General features: G+C 34.7%; 3 protein-coding genes across 11 annotated transcripts; all 3 read right to left on the bottom strand.

The window, feature by feature from the left end:
• On the bottom strand, nucleotides 1–5,047 carry LOC116131976 (glutamic acid-rich protein). Of its 8 annotated transcripts, none has more exons than XR_004128337.1 (6): nucleotides 4,626–5,002; nucleotides 4,076–4,471; nucleotides 3,843–3,980; nucleotides 3,644–3,751; nucleotides 3,269–3,356; nucleotides 2,177–2,402 (listed from the first exon to the last, which is right to left on the bottom strand). XR_004128337.1 is itself a non-coding variant. In XM_031417659.1 (6 exons), the coding sequence occupies exons 2-5, from the start codon at nucleotides 4,440–4,442 to the stop codon at nucleotides 3,309–3,311; spliced, it is 669 nt and encodes a 222-aa protein (XP_031273519.1). In that variant the 5' UTR covers nucleotides 4,443–4,471; nucleotides 4,626–5,018; the 3' UTR covers nucleotides 2,177–2,402; nucleotides 3,269–3,308. The 8 variants fall into 8 exon arrangements, 7 of the variants coding, with proteins under 7 accessions (XP_031273526.1, XP_031273519.1, XP_031273520.1 ...); XM_031417659.1 differs by having other exon boundaries at nucleotides 3,636–3,751; nucleotides 4,626–5,018; XM_031417666.1 differs by lacking the exons at nucleotides 2,177–2,402; nucleotides 3,269–3,356 and adding an exon at nucleotides 1–48 and having other exon boundaries at nucleotides 4,626–5,012.
• Nucleotides 5,048–5,161: 114 nt separating this feature from the next.
• On the bottom strand, nucleotides 5,162–8,660 carry LOC116131975 (scarecrow-like protein 13). 2 transcript variants are annotated; one of them, XM_031417657.1, is made up of 2 exons: nucleotides 8,599–8,660; nucleotides 5,162–7,270 (listed from the first exon to the last, which is right to left on the bottom strand). In XM_031417657.1, the coding sequence occupies exon 2, from the start codon at nucleotides 6,994–6,996 to the stop codon at nucleotides 5,371–5,373; it is 1,626 nt and encodes a 541-aa protein (XP_031273517.1). In that variant the 5' UTR covers nucleotides 6,997–7,270; nucleotides 8,599–8,660; the 3' UTR covers nucleotides 5,162–5,370. The 2 variants fall into 2 exon arrangements, with proteins under 2 accessions (XP_031273517.1, XP_031273518.1); XM_031417658.1 differs by having other exon boundaries at nucleotides 8,588–8,608.
• A 10,116-nt stretch (nucleotides 8,661–18,776) lies between these two features.
• LOC116131970 (NADH-ubiquinone oxidoreductase 20.9 kDa subunit) lies at nucleotides 18,777–19,479 on the bottom strand. Its single transcript, XM_031417648.1, has 2 exons — nucleotides 19,262–19,479; nucleotides 18,777–19,154 (listed from the first exon to the last, which is right to left on the bottom strand). The coding sequence occupies exons 1-2, from the start codon at nucleotides 19,413–19,415 to the stop codon at nucleotides 18,991–18,993; spliced, it is 318 nt and encodes a 105-aa protein (XP_031273508.1). The 5' UTR covers nucleotides 19,416–19,479; the 3' UTR covers nucleotides 18,777–18,990.
• Between the last annotated feature and the right edge of the window lie 4,033 nt (nucleotides 19,480–23,512).

Below are 23,512 nucleotides of genomic sequence, written 5' to 3'. Positions count from 1 at the left end.
TCATCCTCGTATGTCGCAGACCAAATTAGCACAAGAAAGAGGCTCATCCTGAAATGTAATATCAAAACCTTATTGAATTGTCCAAGAAGAATCTCTATCCTAACATCAACTACCAGCCCAGATACTATGTGAAAAGGAAGGAGTCATAGTGGGTGGGTGGCATGGGACTTGGCTGATGGGTTCTTGAAGTTGAAGAGCCATGACCAGAAAGAGAAAGCAAGAGGCTTTCTTGGGGGACATTAGCAGAAGCCATTGTTGTTAATTTACAGAAATTTCAGGAATCAGAAGCAGCAGTAGCTCAGTGTTTTCAATGAAACTTGCAGACCAAGCAACCAATGAACATGAAGTTAATTGAAAAAAACAAAAACGTTTGGGTTTATATAGTGTAGAGAAGATTGAATTCCTTGCTGTAGAGGAATATGAATCAGTTTCTTAGAACTGGTTTTCAAGATCACAAGATTCATTAAACAAACAAGAATTACGGATTTTCTTTGGATTTAAGCATATGTGTTGAACTGGGAATGAATTTTAGTATTTGAAATAAAGATGGATCGAGAAACACTTCTCACAACTTTCTTTCACAAATGCTATTGTGCCAATTCACAATTGATCAGTTCGTATTTGGTCAAGCATAACCTATTGTTGGGCAGGCGAAACCCATTGCTGGGTAGGCGGGACTCATTGCAAGCTGACCAATCACAAGTTGATATGTCGCATTTGTGAGAGAAAATTAGTGAGAAGTATCTGTGAATATAGTATTAACTGTATTTATTTTAATTTTTCTTAGAAATTATATTTCATTCGATTATAGATAAATAATATTTAGAATTTTATTTTATTTTATTTTTCTGTATTAATTTCAGTATATTATTATATTTTAATCATTTAAAATGAAACATATTAAACACATTTTTCGTTGAATTGAATTATTATGTATTATCATATATATGTTATTAGGCATATTCACTTTTTATAACTCCCTTAGAGCGGTAAATAGTCCAACCCACAGTCCTAGGTTCGATTCTCCACTGGGATGTAGTACATTTGCCCATGATTTATCTGGAGAGCCACGATGGTGGGTTGCTATGTGATAGCTCCCCCTGAAGATTAATCGAGATGCATGCAAACTGGCCAAAAAAAAGGAAAAAGCAATTGATTTTGGGGGTCAAAGTGTCAAATTCAAACAAATAAAAGGATGAAATTGATAATTTCCAATTAAAATCTGAAAAATTACGGATTAATATTTGCATGGAATCAATTCTTCATGTTTGTTGAGCTTGATATAAAAACATGAGAAAGTATCCTTTAAAATTTTATACGTTATTTTTGTATCATAATAATTTTAATATATAATTATCTCCTTATAAATTTAAAAATTATATATTATTAGTAATTAGTGAGGACATTTGTTAGCCTTATCATAATAATTGAATTTTGCTAGCTATAATGTATAAAACATGATAAGCTCAATCATGCCATTAATGAAACATGGAAAATTTCCCTATCTTGATAATATGTATGGTAACATGAAAAATAGAATGCAAGCATAATCTATATTTATTTCTACTCCTAAATATTCATTTGAGATGTTGGAGGCAATTAAAATTATTTTTCACTTGATCAACAGTCAACAGTCAAGTAGTGAAGAATTTAGGAGGTTGTATTTTCACCATAACATGACTGCATCGACAATTACCACATGGCAAGCCATCGGCCTCTCGGCCAAAACATCGTTAACATGCTAGGTTTTGTAGATAATACTCCTAACTAAGAAGAAATTCACATCATGGGTTCTTACAATGGGTTAATAATATGTTTGTCTTTAGCGTGATGAGGAATTTAGACTTGCTCTTTGGAATGCATTCAAGAGGAATACATGTTTTAGATTTAGGGATGAAATAAATGAATACATGTTTTCGATTTAGAGACGAAATAAAAGTTACTGCAATATTTCTTTAATATTTATCTTTTGACTTTAAATATATCAATTATTGTTCAGTTAAAAATGTCTTATTACTTTTTTTTTTTTTTAATTTATCTCAACTTTTTATATATATATCTTTCAGGCCTGTTATTATATTTTATTTTATTTTTGGTGGGCATTTTCACTTCCATAGGTTAGAAAATAGAGAAAAATGGTGGTAGGATTAACTTAAAAGAATGTTTTAAGGCTAAGAACAAAAAGAATCCAAAAACAAAGACCAATTTACAGAATTTAGCTACTTGATTGAGAATAAATCATTATGTATGAGAAATGCATCCCAAAAGAAAAAGAAAAAAAAAAAATCAAATATAATAACAGAATCTATCTCCAGTTCATGGCTTTTTCCTATCACTCTGTTAACTTCAAAGAATACCCATCTCCGATATCCACAATGCCCTTTACAGTATCAATTTCCATCCTGCAAGAATAATTAAGCATTAAGAATATAATTAGTCCGAAGCAGGAGCTGTCCAATGTATGCTTTTCACTAAAGATCAAGTATTCTAGCATGAATATAGAGAATAAACCAAAGGGGCAAAAGAAACTATAAGTATCTGCACTGTAATTACAACTACAAAACCTAACAAATAAGAACTAATATCAGATATTACAGCATACAGCTATTTGTCAAAATTGTACCTCTAGAGGTTCAAGAAGATGCTATCAGATTGAAAGACTGATTCTGGGACCATTTCACAAGAAGCACAACTAAGACAGATATCAGGATTGGCTAGAGCTGCATTTGTCATTCTGATTTCTTTTAGGACTCATTTTTTTACACTAAAATTCAGGTCTCTGTTTGTTACATCCTTGATCCGCATTTGGTTTTCCCTCGGTTCTTGATAAAGCTGTCAGTTTGAGCCTTACAAAATCATATACATTATTCATCCATCATTCATTGGTTATAGGTGCATACCAAAAGCACTATTAACAGAATGAACCAAATTCTTCATCGAGATAGCAGATGTTTTGCAGAAAACACAAGAACAAGAAGTTTTGAATAATTTCTGCATAGGATACAAATGCAGTTAAACAGTTCATCCAATCCTCATCCAAAAGCTACAATGTTACAATGTTTACAAGTTACATCCACTTCCTGAAACTAATTTAATCATCTTAGCAAAAATAACAAATTAGAACATTTTAGATTTTGGAAAGGCTTGCTAAACAATTTTCATCCTTAAAGAAGCCAATATGATATTTCTTCAATCCAGCTATATACAAAGGCTGTATACTACACATGAAGCTCAGAGGAAATTTGCACTCTCTAAGCAACTTACATACACATCCTCAATCAAGACATTTTGAAGGAGCCAAGTAAATTTCATCCTCGTATGTCGCAGACCAAATTAGAACAAGAAAGAGGCTCATCCTGAAATGTAATATCAAAACCTTATTGAACTGTCCAAGAAGAATCTCTATCCTAACATCAACCAACAGCCATCATAAACAGAAACCATTAAGGCAATTATCTAATGAAAACATCTATATTAGCCTAAAACCGAGCAAATTTCTTTCACTTTTGCCTCTAAGCGTATTAGTTTGAGTAAATTTTGTTCAGAGTTACTTATCAACTGAATCAAAGATTCCACAATCAAATTCACATTCATCAAAAACCTATGTGCCATCTTATAGTTGAAACAAAAAACACCTTCAAACCTTCTATCTGTCTTGGGTGGTTTTGATTGGAACTCTCTTTCACAGCAGAATTCAATGACCGCGCAAGATTTTTAACACGATTCAACCGCAACCCTTTAGCCATTATATCTGAAAAAAAAAAAGAAAAAAAAAAAATCTCCAACACATAAATCAAGCCCAGCAAAATACCATTACAAAATCTACTGCTATTAAAACTTACCACTAGAAACTTCGTTTGCCTTTATCATCACATGATTGTCACCAACATGACCATTCAACGACCGTGCAAGACTCTTTACACGATTTAATCTCAGCTGCCCAGAAAACTGGGCCAATTTATGAACTGGAACCTCTAAACCTAACAACAAAATATTACAAATATGCAATTGTTTCCATTAAAACAAAACAACAAACAAACAAAGAAATATCTATGCAAAAGAAACAAAACCTCACTTTCAGAGTTTGTGGAGTTTGTGACAGCTTGATGAGATTCAATAGCAAGAACATCATTATTACATTGAGCAGTACTAGGATCCGAGGAAGGTAATGCAAGAAGCTGATCGGTTGAGGAAGTTGGTTCTTGTTCTTGTTCTTGTTCTTGGTCGTGTTCGTGTTCGTGTTCAGATTGAGATGGAGCAATTCCAATTCCAGCTCTTAATCTTCTAAGTTGGTAATTCCTTCGACGTCTAGCAAGATGTTTTTCCCTCTCTTCAACACTCATAGATTGTCTTCTTTGTCTATCCCTTAAACGCCGTCGTTCTCTCTCCTGCTCCTTCTGCAACTTCCTCAACTCTGATCTTTCAACCCCTTCCATTTTCATTTCACATTCAACAATAAAGCACTAAAATTCTGCAACAAGACTCCAACTTGATCACACAAAACGATAAAATTGCAACAATCCCACGTGGGTTTAATCAATTCAATCACATGAAAAAGAACAAACCCCACATCAAATAATCATGATTTCATCACATAAATACCATGAAAAAGGCCAAAACTTTACCTGGGATGATTTTGTTGTAACTTAAGAGAGCCAGAACAGAACAGAACAGAACATAACCAAACAGAAACGATGTGCTTTTAAGAGTTGAGTTTTAGATACATACGTACGATCGAACCCAGCTGGTCTGTTTTTCTTTTTTTTTTTTTTTTTCTCTTAACCGTTTTGGCAGCAAATTTTGCCAAATCAGTATTTGACACCAATGTATTGCTGTAATGGCTCGTTTTTGCCTCTGTTGTGGTTTCTCAGGCTATTCTGGTTTTTTTCTCCTCTAAAACGATGACGTTTCAACTTCGAATAGGCCTTTCCCATTTTATAGGGGCAACTACATAAAACCCAAGTTCCAAAAATAACAAAATCAACCCTCTAATTATAGTTGTTTTGTTATTTTTATAAGGAATTTATAGTGTGTCTGGTTAATTATAGTGGTCGGTTGAAATGATTTAAAATTTAATATAAGAACTTTGATAATATCATGTTGTAATAAGGAAATGAGTGTTCAATGAATACTGGGGCACATATCAGTTCTTAAATGGGTGTAAAATAAACTCAAAACAGTATCTCCGTATCATTCCAAGATGGGCATTTACAGTGAAGTTGAAGTTGGCATCCTGCTCTATGCTATAGGCTGTATTTGAAGAAAGCTACTCTCAAATTCTATTGAATTACAAATCTCACTCTTGACTCAGTCTCTAAAAGTCACAACAAAACCAGTGAGTTAAATTTACAAAACGTTCTCAGCTTCTTATCACCTCCAAGCGGAAGAAGTTGCCATATTTCTGTTTATCCAGCGAAGATAGAGCGCCCCATTATGCTCTACAACACTGTAATTGGTGCTGTATTCCTTCAACATATCTCTAACAGCATTAGTCACCGAAGGACTCATTGCATACGGCATGAATCCAGCCATTTTCAATCGTAATGTCCACTTCCCGAGAAGTTCATGCCTTTCCACCCTTTCAGCATCTTCGCAAGCTATCATATTGACTATATCCCGAGCCACACAGTGCTGCTCTGCATTGATTCGCTGCTTGTCATCCCTTGGACAAGCTACATCTATTGATTCAAACATAGCCATATAGTAATCCATTGTCTCACAGAACCTGTAATAGAATGGGGAAGTATTGGTGTTGGATTCTTGCTCAGCAATGGTCACAACTTTGGGTGACAAACTTTTCACCAATCTCAATAGCCGATCTCTAGGATTCAAAGTGCTCACGCTCTCATCTGGCATGTGGTGCAGCACGTAAGGAAAATTCACAACTATAGCTTCTCCAGGTTGAATTATAAGATGTTTTAGTTCAATCTCACAAGCAGACACAGAAGCATCATGGAACGCAAATGGCACATTGCATGATGCAGCAACCTCTGCAAGCCTCTTCCCCACAACATCAAGACCTCCACCTCGAGCATGAAGTGATTGTGAATCATCAATCCCGGTTATGCGGAGAGATGGGGGCCCACCATGCCGTTTTGCAAGAGCATGGATGAGGTACATATACTGGGTGCCTTGTGCAATCTGGAAATCAATGATGTGAATTCTGGGCTCATTTGCCACAGCTTCCCCAATGACAACATTCATTGATCTGTAAGCAAACTTCCAATATGGACAAATCTGAAAGAGGACAGACATGTAAGACATTAGATCTGAGCTTGTTGGTTGTTCACACTTCAATGCTTTGTAGATTTTACTCCCCGAGAATTCCAATCTTGCTCTAAGCCCTTCCAACATGTAAGCACCCAGGCGTTGAATTGGCTCCCCAGAAACTGAAACCATTTGCTCCAACACAAGCATTAAATCTACCGCTGTTAATAGATCACCTTCACCTTCAGATACCATTTTAGCACAGTACAACAGCACATCTTTCAAGTTTAGCATAGGGATCATTTCCATCAAATTCCTACCTTGTGCTGAAATGCCTTGATGAGCCCCACTCTGAAAACAGCAGCTGCAGCTGTCCTCCAGCAACGTTCTCTCCAATTCTCTCAGTTTGTACATAAATTCATTGCCATCATCAACACCAGAAGATCCGCTCAAGGGTGATCCATAAGCATTGTCAGGGGACTGATGAGGATCTGACAGGTATGAATGGGAACCTTGTGGTGAAAAGGGACTCCTATTAGATGAGATGCTGACGGCAGAAGGAGAATCGTAGGCAATAAGACCATTAGTCGCTGTGGATGATTCCAAGGTATGGAACTGCTCCTTGTGGGTTTGATAGGATCCACTGGTTCCTTGGCTGCCGCCATCAGAGCACGTATTGTTGTCCAGTATTTGGATATGAGGCAAGCGATAGGATTCAATCCCTTGCACAGGCTGGTGGAACACGCTATGAACACTAGCTGAACTTTGGTGATTCTGAGATGTTTGCATCTAAGACTAACCCCACTAATTGACTTAGCACAAAGTATGAAGAGTAGGAGTTATATCAGCAGCCCTCTTAAAAGTGAAATATTTCTGTGACTTGGCAAGAGTACTCATTTGAGAAAGAGCAACATGCTACTAATCTCCATCTCTTCCCTAAACAGTTATGAATCCAGTGGCTCTTGAAACACAGCTAGATTCTTTGATTGTCAATTGTTAGCACCAATGATGGTCACAAACTGCTTCAGTCCGCTCACTAGATGTATCACAGAATCAGCAGAGTCTGAAAAAGAAACCAAAGAAACAAACGTTATACTCAATCCATTCAATTCCAAACTCCAGTCTCACGAATTTCATTTCCAAAAAAACAATGAAAAAGAAAAGAAAAAGGAGATTTTAGTAAAGATCTGTAGAAAGAAACTTCAGATCTGGCTTCTACACAAAAGACTCGGAAGAAAAGTACAACTAAAAGATTAGGACTTCATTACTTCCTAATTCACCTTCTACTTTCAACGATTTCCCTATACCAGTGCCTTCGTAAGGGCTCAATGGACAGATACATAGCACCAAGTGCAGCCAAACAGGGCACAGGTGGATATACAACAAGACGACAATTTCCAACAGAAACTTTACAACTTACAACCAAAAGAAGCAAAAGAAAGTTTTCTTTTAAGCAACTAATCTTTTTAATAATAAGCGCAAAATCATCAAACACAAAGATGAATCCTAGAAGCGGCATCAGTTTAAAGCAAAAACAATCTGGAAAACTTCGAAACCATAACATAGAGTCAACTCTCATTAGAACCTACTCACTACTCAGCATCTCTTAAATTAAAAGCTTAGGACACTGATTCAACTCTTCATCCAATGAAAACAATTTAAGCCACAGTAAAAAGGAAAAGGCACTTTAAAGCTAAAAAGTAAATGTAGTGGGCGAACAGACAACGAACTCAAAAGGACGGCAAACTGAAAAAGAATCAAGAATAAGGAAATTTCATTCCAGATGCCAAAGTTCAAGGCCCTGTACATTGAATTTATAAAAATAAAAAAAAAGAAAAAAGAAAATCAATATTGAATTTAATCACCAGATTCAAAGAGCGTCTAAGGTTTTCTATGACTCAAATCAGGAGATTTATGCAAACCAAACCAATTAATCACTCAGATTAACACCGGTAACATGTTTAATCATATCAAATCTATGAAACAACATCAGATTTCAAGCAATAAAAAACTCCACAAAGCCACCGACCATGCTTTTTTACATTAAATTCTTCGAACTTGTAACTATAAACATCTGATTCATAAGCTTGATCACTGTTTCTAAACAAAAACCAATTCATTTCTAAACTTAGAAACCAATTAAAAAACAAAACAAAACAAAACATAAAGGACTAAAATTTCATGAATCTTAACACTAACCCAGATGCTCAAATCACAAACAATCACCAAAAGAATCAAACTTTGACCTCAACTTGAACTCAAAACACCACTCAACCAAATCCAACACCGACCAAATCCAATCCTCAAAAACAAACACAAACCAAACCGTAATTTGAACAAAAACAAACACAAACCCACATCAAAGCACATGTCTTGTTACCTCTAACATACCTCAAATTGAAGCTTAGCCGACCAATTGATGGTGTTTCAGATTATTCTCCAAGAGTTTGAGTTTAGCAAAAACCAACCAGCCAACCGTGTTGTGTAGTGTGTCTGTTGCCTCCTCAGAAATGATACTTGTATTATTTTTATAGCTACACATCGATAAATATTGCCCTCCATACTTGATTTATTTACATGAATGCCATTTTTAAGTGAAATTTTAGTCACGAATGACCAAAAGTACCCTTTTTTGTACACTGGCAACGTGTTAGTGCAGTAGTAGTAGTAGTTAACGTGGAAAATTCTTTTTACTTTAAATAAATAAATAATTAGCATTCAACATTTGGATTAATTATACGTGGCACAAATGTATCAAAACGTTTTTACTATCTAAGCATCCGTGATTTAAATGAAGGATATAACGATTGATTGCTATGCTAGTTTTTCTCGAAGATTAATTAAAATATACATAAACTGGTTGAATGAATGATTATTTTATGTGAGTTAATTAATTATTCTTGCACAAATGAAAAAAAAGAGATTTTCTAGGAAAAACCCTTAATTAGACCAATGGATGCATGAAAATGTTTCAATGAAACTAACGTATGCCATGAGATCATATTATTGTCATGATTGTGCATGTCTGACTCTGGTCCGTACGTTTTATTTCACTAAAAACTTTAACGAATCACGTTTTAAATAACAAAATTCGATGGTATATATAATGACGAAGAATAAATTAATTTTATGTAAAGGTGACAAAGCATGACGAGTTGTAAATAATGATGAAAATGTCATGGTCAATATATAATTATGTAGAAGGTTGAATTATTAAATATAATTTGAATTTTTTAATTTGATATCGTGCTAATTGTTGCAATCGTAAATTTGGTCAATTATAGCACACCCTTAAAGCCCATATTACGTACTTATATTTTGACCTTTTGGTTTTGGATTGCCCCATGTTTCTTATTTTTATAACATCTAAGTTTACAAGTTAGCACGACTTTATATTATAAAATTATAATACAATAAATGTAACATAATAGTGTACCCATTATATATACTTTTATAGTTATAAAAAAAAATCCAAATCTTATATACTTATAATTACTAATAAAAACTACCCTTAGAAATATCTGAAATTTTGTAATAAAATATGTTAGAAGTTGAATTTGTGGTTGGATTTTCTTCTCCTTTAAACTAACTTTTAAAAATAGAGTTTTACGTAAACTAATTTATCACGTTTAAGCTTTGTAATATTTAACATATTTGTACATTTTTTTTTTTAAAATGATATAAAATCTTTACGGAATTGGGTTTGATAAAAAATAAAATGCGATGGAAATTGTTTGATTGTTTAGCGGTGTGCGAAATGTTGTTTTTTGGGCGTCACTTGATGCCATTCGAATCTAATTGTAACAACTATACCCAAGAGAACATTTTGTGTTGCATCAATCGATAGTTCTCAGTTTCATTCCATTCAGAAAGTGTCGTAGTTTGCTCCGTATCGCGCAGGAGCGCTTCTTATTTCATTCCGTTCTGTCAAGCTGGCTAACACTGTGTTGAAGTCATTACATTTACTGATGATTTCATTAGGTATGGTTATGTCAATCTTATAAAACATAAATATGAAGCTTTTGATAAATTCAAGGAATTCGGAAATGAAGTACAGAATATGTTGGATAAAAGTAGGTGAATACTTGAGCTCAGGGTTTTCTGAAAATTTGAAAGAATGTAGGATAGTATCACAAATTTTGAATCATTGAATTTATCAAAGGCTTTAGATTTATGTCTCGTCAAACAGTCCAAACAGGAATTGGGAATAGTGATTGAAACTCTCTTGCTCTTTATGAAATTGGGTTTGATAAAAATAAATTCAAATGTTTATTAATATATTTTTAAAATTTAAGTGAAGTCAAAAATTGATTAAAAGTCGATTTCATAGTTTTTTTTTTTTTTTTAATAAAAAACGATTTTAAGATATTATAGCTAATATATTTTTAAATATTAAACATGATTTGATTTGAAAATTCCCGAAATATATTATAATTAAAAACGAACTTAGTTAACTAGTTAAGTAAACTCTTCTTTCTAGATCCTTTATTCGGCAAAACAAGGAGTGTTTCGGCACGCGGCACACGGTTTCTTTCTATAAACGAGTCAAATGGCATCCTCGTAAATATTCACAATCCAAAGCCCCTTTTCTCAATACTTGCTTCTACCTGGAAGGCTGTGAGTCTGACACCGGCCTCTCGTTCTTCGAAGCAACTCAACTATTTTTTTACTTCTAATTTAATGTATTTAAATATTTAATTAATTAATTAACCAACTTTTTTTGACGTGGCAAAATCTTTTTTTTGGGTTTTTTTTAGCGGCTTCCACTCCACTGCATGCAGTTACCGTCATCATGGGACCACTGTTAGCGTGTGCGAAGGTACAAAGCTTTAACGTGGGACCTCGGGACTCGGGAGTCGTTATCAGCAGTTACGTCATTTCTGACTTGAGAATTATGACAAAAACGAAACGAAACAAAATCTGGTCCGCCCAGTCATAGAACCCACTTCGATTGATGGGTAAACTATAGCGCGTGGATTAAGGGCTGGGGTCTCCCACCTATCATGATTGGACACGTTAAAGTGTGGGCCCTACTTCTGGATTATTACTAACCGTTACTGAACCATCAAGACTTGGTGCCTTCCCAATTATGATTCTTTTGGTGTTGTCAGATCCATGACATTTTGTTTGTTGTTCGCACGTGTGACACGTTTTATTAAGTTTTTTAAATTTTCTAATTTATATAATGTTTATTTAAATTGTAATTCTTAAATTAAAAAATTTGGAATTTCTGCACATCGAGAAAATTTTATTAATAGGCGTAACAAATATATTATGCTATTTGAGGCATTATTCCGTCTTAAGACAAATATATATATATTAGTTAAATACGATCAGATTTGATAAATACTTTTTAATTTACAAATAAATAGAAATATCCATTAGATAATGAACTATTGGTTATAAACCGTTTTTGGCAATGAATTAACAATTTGAAATACTTTGTTTTGCGTATTTTTGATAAACCAATGTTTAGATATAAATGTAGGAAGATTCGTTTGGAAAGTAGTAAGAAGTCACTTTGATATCTCTTCATTTGTAAAGATTCTCGATGTGAAAACACAACAATAAAGGGTTGATCGTTAAATAGGAAAAAGAGTGGATATGCGTTCAAATATATTGCAAAAGTTAGTTCAAGGGAGGAGAGAATCCAACCATATATATATACCATAACAGTTTACTAAATTGGCGATGTTGAATAAATATAGCTTCGTTATTTTAAATATCTTAATTTATTTAAAATATTCAAGAATTTATGAATATTGAAAAGTAATATAATGATAGGGGATTTTTAATTACAATAAAAATAAACTTACAAACGAACCTCATAAACTTTCTCTTTCAAACTCAACGTGACAGATGATAATTGATTTCTGATAAATTTATGAAAATTCATCAAAAGCCAATTATGAGATTCGTTTGTTAACATAGTATTACCCTTTTAATTATGTAAGGCGTAATGTTATATTCACAACCTAATCTCATAATCTTCGACGTAACAGCTCGTTATTGGTCAATTCATAAAATGGGTTTTGCTTGGCTATTTGTAAGTTAACTAATGACGAACTATTATATCGAGAGTTGTAAAAGGAGGTTATGGTCCTAATATTATTGTTAGGGGGAAAAGAAGTTGGATTATAACAATTGAAGACAAAGTTAATATTACGCGGGATGTCAAGACTCAAAATTGAAAGTATTTGATTAATTCACGTGCGGCCAGAATCAGACGGAGATAGGAACATGATTAAGCTTTAACCTTTTATCTTTTATTGCGTTGATTATCGATCTTGATCTTGGTGATATCACTTTAGACATGGAAGATATGATTTTCATGATCCTTTGCTGCTTTCACTTTAAATCAATTGACCCCACAATCTTATCTTCCTTACTCCGCATTAGTTGAAAATTGATCCCAAAAAAATAAAATAAAATAAAATAAAATTACTAATCTCTAAGTGTTAACTATGGATATTAGTTTTAATTAACACCAAGAATGTTAAAAAGTAATCTTTTAGAAGATCTAAGGCTTGAGTCTCGACATAAATATCTATACAATCAAATACCTTTTTGTTTTCGCTTTGATCTCTTTTCAGAAAAATTCTCAGATCTTCTTTTGGGGATTCGACTCTTATATAAAGTTTTTGTTTCGACAATTCAAAAGTAAGAGATTGTTTTTTCGCTAATTAATCGATCTTCAAAATAAGTTCATTTTGGGGTTGTTTTCATTATCAAAGCATCGGATTTTTAAATTCTCATAGCCTCCCACCCCCACCGGCCCACCTCCACCCCCGCCGCCATATGGAATTCCTTCTCAAGCTTGTTGAATAACTTTTCTGGATTCTTTGTTTTCATCTATTTGAACTAAATAACGTTCTAATAAATAAAACAGGTAACAAGATTCTCATAAGAGGGTGGTTATACACCGTCTTCCATTATTCTTAGAATCTTTTTAAAAAAAAAAAAAAAAAAAAAAACCTTTTGTTCCTTAAAAATAAGGAAGGGAAAAATTCTTTGGTTGAATGAGTTGTCCCATCACAGGCATATGCATTTGGTTCAAAGACAAATGATAATGGTATTAAGTGAGGTGGAGAAAAAAAATTAAAAAAAATTTGAGTGCATTGAGACGAGATTTTATATTAAACATGCACTCAATAATACTTTGTTGAATAGAAGGATTATCCTTTCTTATAAATTAATAGGCTTGAGCGTGCTTAGTCGGTGTGAGACTCTAACACTCCTCCTCATGGTCAAGCCTATATGTTGGGCCATACCTGTTATTAGATATAGTTATCGGCTCTAACTCCCCACCCACTGGTCAAGCGCTCAACTCAATTAAACCTGAGGTTTTGATACCATGATAGAATTTGAGGTGGACATGACTTCTCACCCAATAAGGCCTTATTGAATGGGAGGATTACCCCTTCTTATAAACCAGTAAGCTTGAGTGTGCCTAGTCAGTATAAGACTCCAACACTTTCCCTCATGGTGAAGCCCATATGTTGGGTCATGCTTGTTATTAGAGGTAGTTATCGGCTCTAACTTTTTATCCGCTGGTCAAACACTCAGCCCAATTGAACTTGGGCTCTAATACCATGATAGAATTTAAGGTGACTCTGACTCCTCATCCAATAAGATCTTATTGGGTGAGGAGTTAGATCCGTCTCAAATTCTATCAAACTTCTTATGTCGATCTTTATAAATTTTGTCGTAAATAAAAAAGAAAGTCAAAATATAATTAAGTGAAAGAAGTCTCGGATAAAATGGATGTCGTATTGACATGATAGCAAATTAGGTGAAATATAGAAAAATAAACATAAATAGTATATGATGGGATTTTATTTGGCATACAACTAATATAACACGACGGTGTTATTATTCTAAATTTTTTTAGAAAAAAATCTTCGATAAGATTGGCATATCACGTCATTCGTAAATTTATTTAAATTAAAATAAGCAATAATAGAGTGAAATTAAGTTAATTAGAGATGAATTTGCATTTTATTTGAAGATTAAAACAAATGGCGTCAGTAACAAGGGTCCTACCCAGAGTCATCTGCCACGCAATGTAGGGGGCAGACCAGATCAAGAACAGGGCAAGATTTGTCCTAATCAAACCCACCAATACCGAATAATTTATGATAAATAAAAGGGGGGTTTGATTCTTGGCAGGTTCCTCAAGTTAAAGAAAATTATAATAAGAAATGGGGTGAAAAAGCTCTTTAACGTGGATTGTGGAAGAAGAATATGTTGCTTTATGCTGACAGTAAAGCCCCCAAAAAAGCTATGGATTGGTGGGAAGATGAAGTCATGAAGACGATGACCTTAAAGAGGAAGACGAAGACGATAAAGAAAAATAATGGAAGTGACTTGACGTTCTTATTTAAGACTTTGAATATTGCTGACTTTAATTAAATGGCTAAAATGAAATTGCTTTTCATTTTCTTGCTCTTACCTTTGACTGTAACAACTGCATCAATGAAACTTCTTGATTGTATGGATATAGTTGAATGTGATACAACTACTTTCCAGCCATGACTCTGCTCATATTCAAGCTTATAAATTGACTGGAAAGCTATGGGCTAAGAATTAGTTCTTTTATGTCCACTTATTACTCAACCAGTGGTACATATGGGGTGAAACATGGCTTTCATGTCCTAGTAGGGTTACAGTTTGCCGTCGTGTTTAGGGGATTGCGTAGACAAATTGGATCTCTTGGAGTTGTATACAGACCATTGTTTTAAAACCCGGATCGGAGGGCAACTCCTTTTTGCTGCCCAAGTCACAGGTCAATCGGTCCAACCGGTTAGACCAGTGACGACAGTAATAATTTAATTTAAAAAAATTAATATTAATCCCTTAAATTTGAGTATATTACAAAAAATCCTTGAAAAATTTTCAATTAGTCCCTAAATTTTTTATTTATTTTAAAAATACCCTAAAAAATAACTAATTGATCCCTAAACTTTTGATATATCTCCAAAACACCCCTAAAAATAACAAATTAGTCCCTATAAATTTGAAATATTACAATACCCCCTAAATCCTGAACCAGACACAAGAAGCTGCTAGGTCCTGATTGAACCGGTCCAACCGGCCGATCTGGGTTTTAATACAAAGGTATAAACATTGCACATCGCTAGTGAAATGGATTTTGAGTAAATGATGCTTAAACTTTTGAGTGAATGATTCTTGCATGCAGCTCAAAAACAAACCAGACCTCGCCCAAATTAGTTGGATTGGGTTGTCTCTAATTGGTTGCACTGTAGGATTTGAAAGTTTCATTAAAAAAGAAAAAGAGTCTTGCGCTTTTTTTTTTTTATAACCAGGGTGTTCAGGCCAATTTGCACGTATATCAACTAATATTCGAAGTCTATTGAATACCTTACAAACCCAATATTTCAGGTAATCCACAAACGTGATTAGTGACCCTAAGATGCTTTAAACCTAAAAAGTCAATGAAATGAACAAACCTTCTTGACTGCTAGTCTTTTTCCTTTTTTTGCAAGGAGAATGCCCGGAGATGCTTGACAGGAAAGATTTGTTGAACATGCACAAGGGAAAGCTAGCAAAGCAAAGAATTTGAAGATGATGGTCGTAGGAATAATAATAATAATAATGGATGTGAAAAGAAATGATGAATTGGAGGTGTTTGAAAATAGAGGAAAGGTACTTGGGTATTATGAGAATCAAAGTTGCTCTGGTGATGGATATTAACCAGTATGAACAGGATGAAGATAATGTTGAGAGTGGGAAGTGGGAACATAAAGTTGAAGAGAATGTAACAGTTATGGTTATCTTAACTCTTGTCAGCCATTGAAAGGCTTTGATTAAAGGATAAGATAAGAGGATTATCACCTAACATTCATCAACAAATTGCATCCTTGTAATCACCTTAAGAAAGTAGATCGTTGAACATCTTGAATGAGACTCAAACATCTAAAACGTACAAGGCTATAGCCCTTAAACATGTAATTATATATTTTTCTAAAAAATTCTCTCACAGCCCTAATCCAGGAACAAATTGATCAACCAAATACTTAGTATTTCTTATCTATGTACAACAGTCACACTACATGAAATATCCACTTTCTTAAGCAAAATCCTAAAATACCTTGAAAAAATCTGCAGTTATCCATGATATTCATGGCAGACAAGAGTGAACAATCTTTATGTCACTCCTGTTTATTAGGAAATATACAAAGCACCTTAGTTCTTCCCAAACCCGAGCTGACAATGACGAAAGATAACCAGTAAGTGTTATATGAAAAGAAAAACTTATCACCAAAGTAGGGTTTATTAAGAGGCCCAACATGAGGAAAAATGAGATAATATCAAGTCAAATCCGTTATAAAATGAGGTTTGTACAAGATGAAGAAAGCCTATACCAATAAAAAAAAAAATATATAAAGCGCATCAAAATAAAACACTATTTTTCAGCATCAACCAAAAGGATTTATCCTTCAATTCTGGATTAGTTATGTATTTTTCATCTTCAAACAATGCTGACATCCTTTCAACAATATCACAATAAAGTAAGACAGCCAACAACACTGCAAGGGTAACCGCAGGCACTTTAAATGAGATGTTCATGCCAAAGGACTCCCCCTTATTGGGATTTACTGGAACCAAGTGCAAACAAGAGTACATGGTTCGGTATAAAGAAAAAGCTGAGAATGGATAAAAATGACAACTACTGATCCATAAACAAAAACAATGAAAATCTTTTTCAATAATGCATTTTGGCTTTCTCACGACCATGATCAAACTGTTTTCCGATTGCCCGCTTTTGTTTCCACTAATCCAATCAGCAAACCCTAAATTTCTAATGCAAGCAATGCTTGTGCTTCTCAAGACGAAATGATATAAACTAAGCTTTTGGAACACATATAAGAGATAGAACCTTTGAACTTTCAGGATGGATCCTATAAATCATCCATGCACCATTCTAGTACCATAAAATGTTGAGTTGATCTTAGGTTGCCATAGTTGGCAAAACTGAGAGATTTTTGGAAGTTGGGACTCCAATTCATACTCAAATCAGGCTGCAATGAAAGCATGTCAGCACTAAAAAGTCCAGGGAAAAAAAATCAACAACTGCAAATAAGAGCATGATCATGTACCGCCGCCCCCTTACTAAAACAAAGTCTGCAGTATATCATATAGGCCTAATCTGCAAGATAGGAGATCACCCAGTGGATCATAGTGTATTTTCTTCCGCCCTAATCTGGTTCAATGGAACTCTAAGAAGTAGAAGGTGGTTACCCCTTCATCCACAGAAACAGAATACAGAGGTTTAGCTCAAACGGCTACCGTTGCTCTGATTCAGAGTTTGTTCCAAGATGTAGGCCTTACTGCAGAGACAAACTTAGAGTGGCTCTACCACCCTTGAGCTTGACGGATGCTGACAAGTTTTTAATAATGGCCAATCTTCTGTGCTGCTGGAGTGAAGTACTGAAGCTGACAAGGTATTACTGAACCTAGGAGTGAAGTACCAGAGTTTTTAACTATTTGGACTTTTTCTAAAGTTACTATTATTTTACTTATATGATACGCAACTCGTGTGGACCTGAAATTAATTGTTAATAACAAATCTAGAAATTATTAAATAATTAAGGAACATTGTGAAGAGTATATATATGAGTAATGCAGAAGAGATAATGCATACTAAGTTAGGTTTCAAAACCTACAGCTTTTCTAATGGAATCCAATATTCTCATTTTTGGATTCCATATTTTCCTCTTTTTCAATTGCGTCCTTCCAATGCCCAGGATTTGATCAGGGCTGGTTATTATGATTGTTCGGAGCAGTACAAGATCAACGTTTCAGAAATAAATTCTCCTCTTTTCACTCACCTCATCAATGGTTTTGCTGCTGTCAACTCCACCACCTACCAACTCTCTTTATTATCTTCTGAAAAATGCTTCTCCATCTTTACAGACACTGTGAAACAAAAGAATCCATCAGTCATCACACTGCTATCCATTCGGAACCGGAATGGATATAATTCAACCTTGGTTTCATTGATAAGCAACGCATTTTACAGAATATCCTTTATTGACTTCTCAATACAAGTAGCTAGGATTTACGGTTTTCAAGGCCTTGACTTTTACTGGTGTTATCCAAACACAAAGTCTGACATGTTCAATATGGGTATTCTCTTTGAAGAGTGGCGAGCTGCTATCCAATTGGAGGCAAAAAACTCTAGCCAGTCAGAACTGATCTTCACCGCAGGGGTTTATTATTCAACATCAACGCCTTCGGGAAGCGCTTACTCTGTAAACTCAATAGGACAAAGCCTTCGGGAAGCACGTTGATTGGCAGATATCAGGCATTGCCCAAGAAATAACTTAGCCTTGCTTTCGACTGGGAAGGCTATAAGAAGCTTACTAGTCAATCACAAAAACCTATCCACTCTCAAATCAACAAGTAAACCACATAAAGAACTAAGATTAACAGAATGACTTTCACAAACAATTTAAAACTGAAATTTCATATCCAATTCAAACATTTTACAGTTTCTATTCATGCAAACCAGCACATATCACTGAACTTAGAAAATTGCTCAAAAATAAAATCCATCAAACAAAGCAAAGGAAACTGCTTTCATATAAGTTCTTCAAATGAAATGAATTCTCTATATAGCAACGATGCATCGACTCAAATACAAAGGTCTAATCTTGGATCGAACCCATCAAAGAAAACCACATTGTTGCCATCAACATACATCATAATCCAATGAAAACCATTTTATTAACAACAAAATTGAAAACTAAACCACTAATACTAATTGTTGAACCCACGTTTTTGGTAACTAGCCACCTCACCCTCATTAGGGAAAAAACCCATGAGTCGACCCGCCGAGTTCTGGTACGCGTACATGAACCCACCCATCAGCCCGATCAAGCCACCAGTCACCATCGACGGTCCAGGTAGGCCCGGCTTTAACCCTACAAAGAAAAGGAAAAAAAAACGTAATAATACAAACTTTATACTTTCAGCTGAAAAAGTTGAAAAATTGATTGCACAAAAAAGTAGCGTAGACAAAGAAATGGACCGGAGAGGTATCCGACGACGACGGAGACGCCGGTAATGGTGGAGAAACGGAAGTAATCGAGGGTGTTGAAGTTGCCGACAACGTTGGTGAATGGTGGGTTTCGATCTATTACTGGGTACTGTGGCTTCTCCGAGGCTGTGATATCTGTGTTCATCCTGTTGCTGTCACTCTATCACTCTACCTCTCTACCTCTCTTAGTGTGTTGTTCTTCGGTAGCGGTGGTTGGTATTCGGCTTCTGGCTATGGTCAGTGAGTTTCAACGCCTCTGCTTGGATGAGGAAAGGGGGTGATTTTGGGCTCTCGTTATGGGCCAATAATGGGTTCTTCCCAATACATAGGCCCAAATTTTGATGATATCTCTATAATTTGTCTTCAATTATGCTCATTAATGACCATAAATGAAAATGGACTACTCTTTACATAATCTAGAATATTATGTTAATTAATATCTAGTCATATTGTCGGATGGCAAGACTTTAGTTATTTATGTAAATTATCTAATGGTTTTATATTCAAGTTTCATAAAATAGTCACATAGAGATTAATTAAGGATATAGATTGTAGGGTGTTTAATTGACTTCAAAGATTAACTAGAAAATTAATTGAGGATATAAATTATAGAGTGTTCAAAGGACTTCAAAGATTAACCCCGAAGATTAATTGGGGATATGGATCAATGAACTTCAAGAATTAATTAAATTACGTGTAATTTCTCACGAATAATCAGGTTAATAGAAAAAAAAAAAAAACAAATATCATGTTAAATATATTACAATCTATTGAATTTGGCTTTTGTTTTCACTTTTTTACCCTTATTTGTTTTCTCCTTAATTGGATTTGCCACATCACGTTTTGTTGCGTCCAAACGCGGGTGTTTTGATTAAAAAATGAGAAGAGTAAACGGTTTTTTCCCACACAAGGTTTGCGTTGATGACACTTTCCCATAAAAAAAAGTTTCAAAATACCGTTTTTTCACTAAAAGTTTATATTCCGACCAATCGCTAACCGATTCCTACATCTTTGCGACCCCAAAACACCACCATTCTCTTCTCCAATAATCACTCATTAAAACCTCTCAAACCTTGTTCTGATTGATCTCATCAATCGCCGATAATCAAGCGATTTATGAAACGCGTAATTGCCCATTGCAAGTCAGATACAACCAATCCCGACTACCAAAATCTAGCTCGCCGATAATCGAGCGATTTGTAAAATGCGTAATTGCCCCTTGCAAGTTAGATACAACCAATCCCGATTATCAAAATCCAACTTGCTACCACCGAAAGATTTACCGGCTTCCTCTCTTCAAAAGCCCCAACAATCAGTTTGCTCTTCGTTGGTCACCGAATCAAAAAGTGTATTAGGGATGGTAAACAAAATATAAGTTTTAAGTGGAAAAGTGGTATTTTGAAACTTTTAGGGTGGGAAAGTGTCATTAAGGCAAACCTTGGGTGGGAAAAAGTCGTTTACTCAAATGAGAATCTCTCAGGTGGAGTTCTTTATTGTTTCTGGACTCCAATCCTTCCTTTCATCAGTGGACTCAAGATACTGACATGATGAGAAGGAAAAAGCATTCGGCTTTCATCGCCTCCATATTCTGGTATATGCAGAAGTGTAAGATGTAGGGCAGACTGTATAGTAGTAGCTCGTACTTTGGAAGCATTCAAATTTAATACTGAGCTTGTAGTATTGACTATGTATTTGTATTTTAAGTTTATATGAAGATGAAATATTTTTTTTGACTTCCAGTTGCTATTAAAATGGTGGAATCGTATCTCAATTTGTATGTTATTGATACCTTCCATATCTTACTTTTTATGCTATTGAATTTTTGGAATCTTCTCCCAGTCTGTATTCCTGTTTTCATTTTTCAATACCATTTTCATCCAAACATAATTGCTTTTCTGGGTTTAAATTATAGTATCTTGAATCCTACATATGATCCTGGTTTAAATTATGCAACTGAATCAAAATATCTAAACAATAAAAATCGGAGTCTAAAATTCTTCGATGAAAAGAGAATTCGGATTGCGGAAAGAAAGGAGAAGCAATCAACAGTAGTTGCACCTGCTTATTCACAGGTATTCAGAGATCCAGTGACCTTGTGCATGCTAATGAAAAGATCCCGAAATAATAGTGCAGAGAATCAAATATACATAGATAAACATTAACTACAATTAATTTACTAATAAAAACATTAACCCTTGAATACGGTCTATGAAAAGATAATTTTACTATCGCCTTTTTACAAGATTAAGAATATATGTGGACTTTAGCAATCTGTAAAGTGTAATCATAAACTATTAACAAAGAAGTTAACTCTAATGCTCTGCTCCCTGTCAAGCACAATTGTTACCTGTGGATTGTCTTTGTGCTATGCAGGTAAGCCAGCCCACAGAGAATATGTCGGGTGAAATTGTGAACTATCTGTTATAGCTCTAAAATGGTCACAATAATATTTATTAATATATCTGGGATGAACATACTCCAGATATATGTAAAAATGATCATAAACCTGCAGTGGAAACAATGTTTTCTGAACGAATTATATCTGCACTAATACAAACACAGTCAATCTAGAGTATTGCTTATAGGAAGAACCACACACCACTTCACTTCCATAATACTGTACTATATTTGGATGCTTAAGTGTTGGAGAATTCTAATTTCCTGCAACAATTACCACAATGGTTAGTTCAAAAAAAAAAAAAAAAAAAATATGTCCAACTAATCTGACTGAAGTATAATGCCTTATGTATCCACAATGCACACAGTTGAAGTGGTGATGAACAGAATTGGAATTTCTAAACAGCATTTCATATTGGTATCATCTCTGGGGATTTAGCAAACGGAGTGGTGATTGGTGCTGGTCTTAGGTGCTGAGCCAAAATGAGGAAAAGGGTGACTGAGTTTATGCATGCCGCTTATTTTACTGTGAACACCAGTTCAGGCTTGATTTCAATTGACAATCAACCATTGTGGCCAGAATTCATGTAAGACAAATACAAATTCCAATACCATGTTCTGGAATAGAATACTATTGGCAACAAATATTCTACGTACGACAAATAATTCAAATCTGCATATTCCTCAATAAGTGATTTAAAGAGAATATTTTGTAATCAACTAAATTGTTTGAGAAAGGACCCGAGATAGTGACCTGCTCCAGCCTCCAACTGCTTTATACATTCAGCAGACCTAGGGTCATCAGGGATGATATCAACCTCCTTCATTGCACAAAAAGCTTTAGTTTCTCTGGCAGATGGTGCTAGGAATTTTAACGCCTATGCTTGGACGGGAAGGAACTGATTTTGGGCTTATGTCAGTGGCAGATAATGGGCATTTCCAATGTCGACGGCCCGTGGGCTGCTTTCATTGGAGTTATAAGAGATTTCAATGACGGCGGAATACAACCCTTCTCAGTGCCTGCATGTTTCATTGAACTAACATCGTCTTCTTTACAACAAAAAGAACAATTTTCATCTTAAATCATGAAGATGTCATATTGTCTTCAATTTTGCTATTAATGACCTTGATTGGACTACTCTTTACATTAATATTGATCTTCGAACCAGCAAAAATAACTTTAGAGAAGGAAGAAGAAGAAGAAGAAGAAGAGGGGTTGTGATAATGGAGTGAAAGAAGCTCGTTTGCTTTATTGAGTGATGAAGTGGTGAGATCAACGACGACGTATCGAAACTCATGGCAAAGGCTGAATCTCTCAAGAGAAGGAAGCACCAAGAAGCAGAGGAATGGAATATGGGACGCAAAAGCTTATGTAATTAACTATGAAGAAGAAGAAGATTATGATGATGGTATCAAGCATCAAGAACGTCCCAATAAAGTTGATGATGATGAAGAGGGTGTTTACTGTTTATAATATGAAGTGCAATGATGAAGGAGAAAAAAGCTAGCGTTTCAAGCAAGAAGAAGAGAAATAAGTTGGTAACAATGTTAAAATTAAGAATGGTATGTTTTTCATTCATTTATTTATCACTAAGGAGTTACACCTTTATATAGGGAGTATACAATCTCCTAAATCTCCTAATTAGTGAATTGTGGATTACACAATATTTTGTCTGACATAATTAGGAGATACATAATCTCTAGAATGTTCTGAGATCGTATACCTGACATAACTAAGATTACATAATATTCACTTGATTACATAATAGTCTCCCACATCTTGAACAGCATAGTCAAGAGTCTGAATTTTTTCCAGACAATACTCCCCCTGAAGTTCAAACCAGA

The sequence above is a fragment of the Pistacia vera genome, unplaced genomic scaffold (genome assembly GCF_008641045.1).
Source record: "Pistacia vera cultivar Batoury unplaced genomic scaffold, PisVer_v2 Contig246, whole genome shotgun sequence".
Taxonomy (NCBI): Eukaryota; Viridiplantae; Streptophyta; class Magnoliopsida; order Sapindales; family Anacardiaceae; genus Pistacia; species Pistacia vera.
This window is presented reverse-complemented; position numbering and strand designations above follow the sequence as displayed.